Here is a 10545-nt window from a genome sequence, read left to right as displayed (position 1 = left end):
GATCTGCATGGAGGAGTGGGCCAAGATAACTCCACAGACCTGTGCCGGCCTGATCAAGTCTTATAAAAGATGATTATTAGCTGTAATTGCAAACAAGGGTTATTCCACAAAATATTAAACATAGGGGTTGAATAATAATTGACCCACACTTTTATGTTTAAAAATTAATAAAATTCAACTGAGCAACATAACTTTTTGGTTTGTAAGATTTATGCTTCTGTTCATAAAACCTACTCTCGTTTGCAGTTTGAAGGCTCTAACTTATTTGCATCTTATCAAACCAGCTAAATCTGCAGGGGGTTGAATACTACTTGTAGGCACTGTATATATATATATACATATATATATATATATATATCCCCATCTCTCTATCTACCTATATATCTCTCATCTTCCTGAGGAGTTGCGTTCACCCTCACATGGGGGAAATGTTGGCAGTACGCAGCTGGCACATACAGTTCCACAAGTAGCACATCAGCATGTTCTGTTTGGTTGTTTATTTGTTCATAATGAAATTACAGTAAGGAAAAGTGCGTAATAAAAAGACAAAAAGGCACAAATATTAACCCTTATATTTCAACTATGAATTCATGAACAACTGAAAATGGAGCTACTCTTGAAGTTTCAGCATCATAAAGTGTTACCATGGGATTGTATAGTCTTTCTTTAATAATGCCATCCCAGACACTGTATCTGCCTTTACTTTATTTTCAGTCAGTTTCAACAATCTCAGTATAAAAAGTTACATTATTGCACATCCAATAAGCAAATATATTAAATACATAGTTCTGTACAAGTACATATACAAGTTATATAGCAAAAAAAGGTCTTCATGTCCTCGTAGTCCAGAAAATTTCATCAGCAAGCATATTGCTAGAAAAAGAACAAAAAAAGCACATAGTTTAGAGCAGTAGTCACGAATCCTCTAATACAAAGACAAGAAAAGACATTTTATCTGGTATCTACAGCAAATAATGAGAAAATGGTTTATAAATGTGGAGGTAAAAAACTGACCAAATGCTGAAGGTGTGAATGTGGCTTAAAATGTAGGACTCCATTTGGAATCTGAAAATGTCTTTCCTGATATTCAGGATAATAAATAATTTATCAATGATTGACCTGAGAAAGGTGAATGTGATGGACGTGTGTTTATTAACCTTAGTGACCTTGGACGTGTCAGACTTCAATCCCGTACAAAACGCTCACTGGAGTAAGCGGCACTAAATGTTTTTCGGAGGAGCACATTTCTTAAAAATTTAGGCTTTTCACGAGCCAGAAAATGAAATCAATACCAGCTATGAAATGGCATAAATAATCTTATATAATTGCTGACAGTTTTCCAGTGTAAAGTATAATTTGATTTTGTTCGGTGAATGGTCTCAGCCATTCTTGCTAAATCCTGCTGTCTATTTTAAGGAGACAACCTCTGTAAATACAAAAATTTAAAATAAACCTAAATACATACATAATTTAATATATTCACAGAAGCTTTTCCAACAGGGAATGTATACAAACAGAAAATGATATTCTGGACACAATGACAGTGATCACCAACGTTTATGGACAATTCTCACTACCTGTGACTTTTGCTGACAGCAACAAGCTCCACATATTCCTCCAATCAAACCATTGATGATCTGAATTACACATAAAATGACTTCAATTCCAGAGAGACCCAAAAGGATGGAGAAGAGGGTAACGTTCCATACAACAACATTTGCTGGTTCTGTACACTGGGACCAAGTTGAATGGTCAGCCAAATAGCTGTAAGACAGACACCAAGTTGTAAAAAATATAAAATAATTATACTTTAAAATATATTTATATCATTCAAAACTCAATATTAGGATATGTAAACACTGTTTTTTTTTTTCAGACAGATTCCGCTCCAAAAACAGCGCTCATGAAACACTCAAAAGAACGAACCTATACATTTCTATGTAAAAACGACTTGCTAGTCATATGTTCAGGCTTTCAAGGGTCTTTTAACCACTTCAGGTTGTGAAAGAATCCAAGAGGTTAAAAGAAGAAGGTGTCCATTCTTCAGGTGTTTTCCACTTTGAAGACACCAAATTGCTCAAAAAACTTACTGCCAAAAATGTGAAAAAACACCCCAAAAAGAAATACTAAAGAAGTTGCTTCAGGAAAAAAAAGTTAACATTTCCCAAAGAGGTTTCCTTTGGAAAAACTCAATGCTAAAAGAGACATTGCATGCACATACTCCTTATCTACTCAGTTTTTACCATCAAATCAACAATTTGAGGACTTAAAGGTATATATTTTAGTACTGGGTAAGGCACATGAGAGTTAAATTGGAACCATAAAATTTGACGTTTCGTCAAGTGAATGATGAGTGCAGAATAGTTGGATCATCTATGGCCTCACGACTGGCCATAGAATGGAGATCGAAAATTTAGATGGGATTGGCAGACTTTTTCAAACCGTCCCCGCTGGCAGATATCGGAGGGATCAAGCATAGTTCTGATTATTTATTATTCAGTCTAAAAAGATACATACGTTGCATTAGAGCCCGCAAATGGATAGACCCACTCGCCATTTCTAAGACACAACGGTCCTTCTGTTAAGCCCAATGCTGAAATGATGACACAATAACCAGCACCAGCAACTCCAAGTAACGCAGCCACTACAGACCCCAGCATCTGTAATAAAGAAGAAATATTAGTGTCGTATCTGCCCTCTCCTGATTGGAAATACGTGACATTTTCTATATAAAGCAGCTTACTGCACAGCTTCGCCCACAGGTCCTATTGCCACAACATCCACAGCAGTCTTCTTCTTCTAGTCCGATGAACACAAATGCTGGAATCAGCATCTACAAAAAAAAAATAGCAAGTTAATATTTGATCTACATGACAAGCAGATGACAAAAAGAAGGTTTTTATATTTTTGAACAGCAGGAGATAACTAATTTGATTATCTGTCCTATATGCCAGTGACTGCGTTTTCCCCATGTGAGGTGCCCAGCACTCTCCAAAACATTCCTGAAGGTGTTGGTACATAAATCTAGTATGACAACTGTTTCAGTTCTTTGTAGTTATCAGGGTTGTATTAGCCACCAGGGTATCCTCCACTAAGCCTGTATTCTGACAATATAATAGACTCTAAAAGATAAAGCGATCTGGTTTAAAAGCGATTCGGAGACCATTACTTGCTGATTGGCTTCATTTTTATAAGTTACAGTTACATGATGTAGGGGCAGAGATCCCGATTCCAGTGATGTATCACTTACTGAGCTGCTTGATGTCGTTTTGAAAGAATCCCTGTTTTCTCTGCTGTATATTTAGCAGTGCTACAAAAGCTGAGCCCTGTATATCCCCGCCCTCACCACTGATTGGCAGCTTCGTGTGTACATTGTCAGCAAGCTGCCAATCATTGGTGGGGGCGGGGACACACAGATTAGCCGGACTGGCCTGCACTCGACACCAAGTCCTCTAGTGATAATCTCCTGCTGCTAAAACACAGAATGAAACTACAGAACACAGCCTAATAAGTGGCACATCCCTAGAATCAGTGTCTCAGCCACTACATCACGCTGCTCTCAGATTAAATACCAAAAACCTGCTGACAGATTTCCTGATGATACAATTAAAGTGGATTGATTTGTTTTCTCCGGTAGGCCAAGGCTCACCAGCCAAACACTGTGTACAGTGCATCATGGCTGAGTTTTCATGAGATTTTTAACCCTAGCATGCGTGACGTCACAAATCTACACCTTTACGTAACGGGGGGCCTTTTATGGAGAAACTCACATAAATAACTTTTACAAGTTTATTTCAAAATTGCAAAATAAGATATGAATAATGCACAACATTTTAATTATAATTTTTTTGCAGAAAACACCAAAAAACATTTTTTTCCCCAAATTTCAAACAAAGATATGAAAAACACACAAAGGTATATAAATCTAGAGTAAACTAGCTGCAGCTACATTGCTTTTCTAACTTTTTCTTTTAAATTTTATTGGTCATCCAAACAATTTTCACATGTTATCTTTTCTGAAGAATGTTCTTTACAGACATTTTCCCCACAAGTGGTACAATATTGCTCAGCTTTCCTCTCTAAATTTCTTGGACAAATTAAACAACGCTTTTGTTTTTTTTCTCCTGGCCCTGGAATATCCTGAAACTGTACGCCACACCGTTTCATTGCTTCTTTAGTTTGCATTGGCAAGCATTTCATGTTGCTTCGCTCCATCATGTGAGGCATTACAAGTTCATGGCAAAGGTCCTTCAAGAATAGGCGTCTCCTGTCTTTCCTCCTTGCATGGAAATCGGGATGAGTTTCTGTATAAATAATGAATGAATCAGGGCTGCTACATCAATCATATTTGAAAAAATTACTACAGGCCAGCGTCTTGCTTGCCTCTTGCAAGAATATTCTCCCACCATTCCATCCATTTTGTCTACACCTCCTTTAGTTTTATTGTAATACAGATGATTTCTGGTTTCAATTTCCTGTTATTGCTGTCAATACTGCAATCATAATGCATGGTACTGAGTAATATAACGGATTTCTCCTTCGCTTTGTAAGATACCAGTGTTGCTTTGTTGTCGAAACCAAAGACACTCTCATAAAGTGATCGCTGTGGATTGTGTTTCATTGCTTGAGGAATTTCTCGTTGGTTTGGCTTCATAGTACCAACAAGTGTAACAGCTTTTTCAAGCAGAAAAGTGCCCAGTGCAACATTGGTAAAATAACTGTCCATGGTAATGTTTCTACCTGAATTGTATATTGGTACATCAAGTGTTTTCACAATCTCAGACCCTAGATCTTTCTGTACTGGTGCATCAACTTCTTTGCGACAGTAGATAAGCCCATTTATGCCATAATAATTTGCAGAATCACACATCCAGAAGATTTTTATTCCATACTTGTCTGGTTTACTGGGCATGTATTGTATGAACTTGCAACGTCCTCTGAAGGGTACAAGTTGCTCATCTACTGTAACATTAGTACTAGGATTGTAAAGTTTGGTGCAATTTTTGATAAATATGTTCCAGATATAACTGATAGGGGCTAATTTGTCTGTTTGGAACCTCATTGCACGAGTTCGCTTATCATTAAATCGAATGTTTCTTCTAATTTCCTCATATCTGTCCACTGCCATTGTCGCTTTATAGTGTGGATCAGAAAGTGGGTACAGAAATATTCTCTGATTGGAACATCATACAATTTTTGACTCCCTGCCAGCAGTAAAAGTCCATTATATGCATAAAATTCCTCTTTTGAGATATTTTTCCAGGACTTATTTTTTGCAGAAGCGATAAGTCTTCCTTCTAGGCCTTATCACTCCCTCCCAAAATCACATGACATCCTCACATGGCATGATCCGCCCCCTGTCCCCTCCACTAGCAACCCTGACTACAAATAAAGTAACGTGAGACACAAACACTGCTGAGTACATGATAAAAATAGCAGGGGCCTAAAAGGCCCTCGTTCCGTAGAGATGTGATTTTCCCCAAAAAAGCATTGTTACACCAAAGTGCCTATCAAAAAAATTATATGAACAACTGGATATTACCAACAATGACATACTTGAGGAATACCTAGAGTTTCAAAATTCTAACTAAAGTAATTTTGCAGATAATAGCAAAAAAGTAAGCACCGGGGCCTAAAAGGCCCCCAATACGCATTGTAGGGTTAAATTGCCTTCATCATTTTATATTCTGCCAAAAATCAAGTGACTTCTTTTACGGAATAGCTAGGCTCAAGAATAATTTGTGCTTGAACTAACTTCTTCTATAAATCATGACTGTCCTTTATGACTTAGGAAGTTCTGCTCCAATTGTATCTTCATCTAGAGATCTGGTCCTCTGGAACTTTTCACATATTGAACCCACTATGTTAATGTGAACTTATGGAGGTAGGTGTATGGCTGTTAAGGTGGTTGTCCACTAATACCTTGGATCTCTATAAAAAGATCATTTTTGCCACTCGTGAGAAATCTAGCGTAGAAGCAATATGCAAGTCAATCTTGGAGTGCACTGGAGGTGTGTTAATGGACATGGAAAATGCAAAGCAGTTCATAGACACACCCTCAGCCCACTTCCAGCCTATTTTGCATATGGCTTCTACTCTAGATTTCTCATGACTGGCACATCAGATCTCTGCAAGAAAAAATGTATCATTTTTTATTGGGGGGACATATGGCTTCACAGTCATACCACTACTTCCGTATGTAAAATGTGAAATTTTGCCCACATTGATATATATATTTTTTTAAATGTATATCACATCTTAGACTCAGGCACAGAGCCACTGCCATGGTGGAAAAGTGCTTTGCCATAATGAGGAGGCAGCCACACTATTAGACCCCTCTACTGCTCCCTGATACTTTTCAGTGAAATGAGGGTTGTGCATTGGTGTCACGCAAGGTGTGGGAAAGACTTAGTGCAACACAGAGGGAAGAGGGAAAGGGAGCCCAAACATTAGGGAAAGGGGGAAGTGGAGATCTCCTAGTCTGGTCTAGTGTCAACTACTGTCCCTATATTGCCTCTTCAGCAATCGCCGCATGCGTGCCTCGCCCTGTCTTTCCCTGGCGTATGGCTAAGGCTAGGGATAGGAGGAGATGAGCACTAGTCGATCTCCACTAAACTCTATAGACAACAAGGGCAGACAAACAGGGGGAGAATGCTTAGCTTTAGACGACTCCAGACAAATGCGAACTCGACCTCAAGCTCCAGAGAGGACGAAGTACTGCTCTTGCTAAGCCTTCACAAGTAGAAATGAATATAGCTGGCACCTCCCTCTCAGACACACCAGGTATATATACACCCAGGCCAGGGAACTAATTACCAGAGGGAGGTAGCTGCTAGGTCCTAGATACAGCCTCTCATCTAAGAAGATGTCTGTAATGCCAAACGTAGAGATTTCCTGCAACCAACTGCAGGGCGACTGTCTGTCACCTCTGATACACCCATGACATTTGGATTCGGTGCAGTACAAACTACCACAGCCTGAAAAGTGAATCAATCTGCACTGATACAAAGAGACAGTGGAGCTCCCTAAGGCTCTGTTCACATGTCTTAATTGTTATTTTCATTATTGGACCCATTTTGAAATAATAAAATTGGAACTATAATGCTCCAGTACAGGATCCATTCATTTGATTGGGAACAGAGGTGTCAGAAAATATCCCCTTTTCAGCTGCAATCTGTAGCAGTCTGCAAAGTTTTTTTATGCGGCCAAAGAAGTGGATAGCAACTGGATCTATCCTTTTTTTTTACATTGAAGTCTAATAAAAATGGATCATAACAGATAGTCATCCATTATGTCATCCGTGAGTGGATCAGTTTTTAGCGCCACACATGCCAGAATCCTAGAGCGGCCATTCAAAGTGTTTTCTTCTCTCCGGGATAAAGCAGAGCCAGCTATTACTGCAGTCGTACTGATAAAGGACAGAGACACTCATGATCTCAGCAGACGCTTATTCCATGACACAAAGACACACAGCTCTGAATAGTAGGATTGTTTGCAGTAAATTGCAGGTTTCTTCATAGTGCTGCGCCCTTAGGAAGGTTATTGTTACTGTTGTTAGTGAGGAATGAATAAATAAAGGTTGTATTTGGAGAACGGTCTTAGTAATCTGACCAACGTGCACAGACATGTCAGAGGAGGGCAGAGTCACTGGAAAAACAGGAGTCACATGTACCTGCTTAAAAGTTTACAGTTAGCTGAACCATTGTACAATATTGCTCAAGGTAGCGCGAGGGAACCCTCCCTGCAGATTCCAAATCTGCCATCAGAATACAGGATATTATATTTGACAGCCTAAATTCTGCTTATAGGTAGGAGACAAACTATTCTACAATCACTGTATGGTTTTTCTCACTTCTGATCTTCTCTAGGAATGGCATTACTCACAGGTGTAAAGACATGCTAGGCTTTACCTCAAGGTAAGCTGCAGAGACAGATCATCCATGAACCGTGGTAGGGCTACCGAGGATGTCACATGTGGGGTGGCGATACGCGTCGGGTATCTACTGACCACCTACCCTCTAGGGCAGGGATGTGAAACTAAAACACACAAAGGTGCAAAATTAAAAACTTGAACAAAAGTCTCGGGCTAGTATACAGAATAATGGGCCCCACATAATCCTCCATACAGAATAATGGGCCCCACATAGTCCTCCATACAGAATAATGGGCCTCACATGGTCCCCCATACAGAATAATGGGCCCTTACATAGTCCTCCTTACAGAATAATGGGCCCTTACATAGTCCTCCATACAGAATAATGGGCCCTTACATAGTCCTCCATACAGAATAATGGGCCCTTACATAGTCCTTCATACAGAATAATGGGCCCTTACATAGTCCTCCATACAGAATAATGGGCCCCACCTAGTCCTCCATACAGAATAATGGGCCCCACCTAGTCCTCCATACAGAATAATGGGCCCTTACATAGTCCTCCATACAGAATAATGGGCCCATACATAGTCCTCCATACAGTATAATGGGCCCCACATAGTCCTCCATACAGTATGATGGGCCCCACATAGTCCTCCATACAGTATAATAGGCACCCCATAGTCCTCCTTACAGTATAATGGGCCCCACATAGTCCTCCTTACAGTATAATGGGCACCGCATAGTCCTCCATACAGTATAATGGGCCCCACATAGTCCTCCTTACAGTATAATGGGCACCGCATAGTCCTCCATACAGTATAATAGGCACCCCATAGTCCTCCTTACAGTATTATGGGCACCCCATAGTCCTCCATACAGTATTATGGGCACCGCATAGTCCTCCATACAGTATTATGGGCACAGCATAGTCCTCCATACAGTATTATGGGCACCGCATAGTCCTCCATACAATATTATGGGCACCGCATAGTCCTTTGTACAGTTAGAGGTGTCGTCTGTGTATCTATAATTCTAGTCTTAGATTATGAATAAATTACTACATAATTAAAAGAATTAATTTAGTCTACACACATTTTAAATTATCCAACTGAATTAGGGTGAATTCTATCACCACCCACAAATTTTGTTGCAGAAATTCAATCTTGGGGTATGTTCATACTGCATCTTATTCCAGCTTTTTTGAGTAACTCTGCTCCAAAATACTACATAAAATGCGGTAACAAAATACTCAGAAGAATTGTCCTATTCATTTTTATGCAAAAACAACTTGCTGTACATATGTATATTCAGCAATGGGAAGGCTAAAAAACGCCTGAAAGTTGCTTGGGCAAATTTTTGAGCATTTTGTTTTTAGCATTTCTACCATAAAAATGCAAGCATTTTATTAATTGCTTAATGTATTTAATAAAACATCAGAAAAATTGCAATAAAAAAAGCCAAAAAAAGTAAAAAAATGTGGGCAGAAAAAAAAACGCTGAAAAATAACCAGAAACAAAAAAATGCAGAGAAAAAGCCAGAAAAATAAAGAACGATTCCTTAAGTGGTTTACGTTTGAAAACTGGACATTTTTTACTGTCGTAAAAAAACACAATGTGAACATAACCTTAGAGTTACTATACTACAATTGGTGTGTTGTACCAAAAACTGTAACTTATAAAATATGTCCATATACTGGATTTCTCTCCTGTTCTTTTTTAGTAGCTATCGTTGTGTCAAAGAGAGCATTTTAGGGGGAAAGCACCGAACAAGTCAAAGCTAGAAATGAATCCATAAAGAAGTACGGTATATGACCTTCCTATATTTGCATCACTTTGGAATGCACTTCCAGGTTTGGTTCAGAAAACTGCATCTAAAAACTGTTACAAAAACTGTTTTTTTTCCCCAAACAATCCTGTGTGGGAAACTACCCTAAAATATAACCTAATAAAATTGTTGCGTCTTCATAAGAACCTATAAGATTGTACCAAAATTTTTTGCAACTCGAAATAAACACGAGTAAAATCATTTTTTTTTCATCTTTTGTAGTGCTAATGTAAAAAAAGATATACTTACAAGAAGTCCAGCTCCTGCGATACCTTCAAAAAACCATACGTATCTGGACAGGTGATTTTCTCGGGCGTACTTCGTTTCTCCATTTGGGAAGTATAACAAGATGTTAGCAACAATGGAAAATACTGCTAGAATGAGAAGAAAATAGCCAATGCACTTTGCACATTTCCCAAAGCACATCTTTGCTGTTCCTTAGGTCCGGATCTGCTATAACCTCTGCAGTTCTGAATAAATAGAATGTGCACCTGTTGTTCAAGCTCTTAAATACCCAGGACTACCCAGTGTTACTCACCACAGTGAGACCTATCATTACAAGTATGTCGATTTTTTTTTTGGAAACCTACAAACAAAAGAAAGGTGGGGCAAGATAAAGTTATTTGTATTACAACTTGGTATAACCTATTAAAGCCAAAACGGTGACGTCACAGTAGTTTTCTATGAGATTCATTCTCGTGATGCGTGTTTGCAGACTTACTAATGTTCTCTGTCATTTATTTAAAGATTACAGGCTCTAAGCTTTTGTTTCCATTACCTGTTGTCAGCCACATTGAATATGTATGTGTTTAGATAAAGTATGAGACAGTTTTCATATCCCTGGG

General features: G+C 38.7%; 1 protein-coding gene across 1 annotated transcript; it reads right to left on the bottom strand.

Moving 5' to 3' along the window:
• Positions 1 to 482: 482 nt before the first annotated feature.
• On the bottom strand, positions 483 to 10273 carry TM4SF1 (transmembrane 4 L six family member 1). Its single transcript, XM_073674641.1, has 5 exons — positions 9950 to 10273; positions 2744 to 2833; positions 2518 to 2660; positions 1578 to 1764; positions 483 to 873 (listed from the first exon to the last, which is right to left on the bottom strand). The coding sequence occupies exons 1-5, from the start codon at positions 10124 to 10126 to the stop codon at positions 859 to 861; spliced, it is 612 nt and encodes a 203-aa protein (XP_073530742.1). The 5' UTR covers positions 10127 to 10273; the 3' UTR covers positions 483 to 858.
• Between the last annotated feature and the right edge of the window lie 272 nt (positions 10274 to 10545).

Source organism: Phyllobates terribilis, unplaced genomic scaffold (genome assembly GCF_046119375.1).
Source record: "Phyllobates terribilis strain yellow unplaced genomic scaffold, ASM4611937v1 Scaffold_3__8_contigs__length_932513732, whole genome shotgun sequence".
Lineage (NCBI taxonomy): Eukaryota > Metazoa > Chordata > Amphibia > Anura > Dendrobatidae > Phyllobates > Phyllobates terribilis.
The sequence above is the reverse complement of the archived record's forward strand: the minus strand, read 5'-3'. Positions and strand labels throughout refer to the sequence as shown.

Excerpts from the sequence above, each read along its gene's own strand:
- TM4SF1 (XM_073674641.1), bottom strand. The coding sequence starts at position 10,126 with ATGTGCTTTGGGAAATGTGCAAAGTGCATTGGCTATTTTCTTCTCATT. Across the intron at positions 2,661-2,743 it reads CCTGTGGGCGAAGCTGTGCA|ATGCTGGGGTCTGTAGTGGC; the intron begins GTAAGCTGCTTT and ends TCTTTATTACAG. Across the intron at positions 1,765-2,517 it reads TTTGCGGGCTCTAATGCAAC|CTATTTGGCTGACCATTCAA; the intron begins GTATGTATCTTT and ends TCTGTCTTACAG.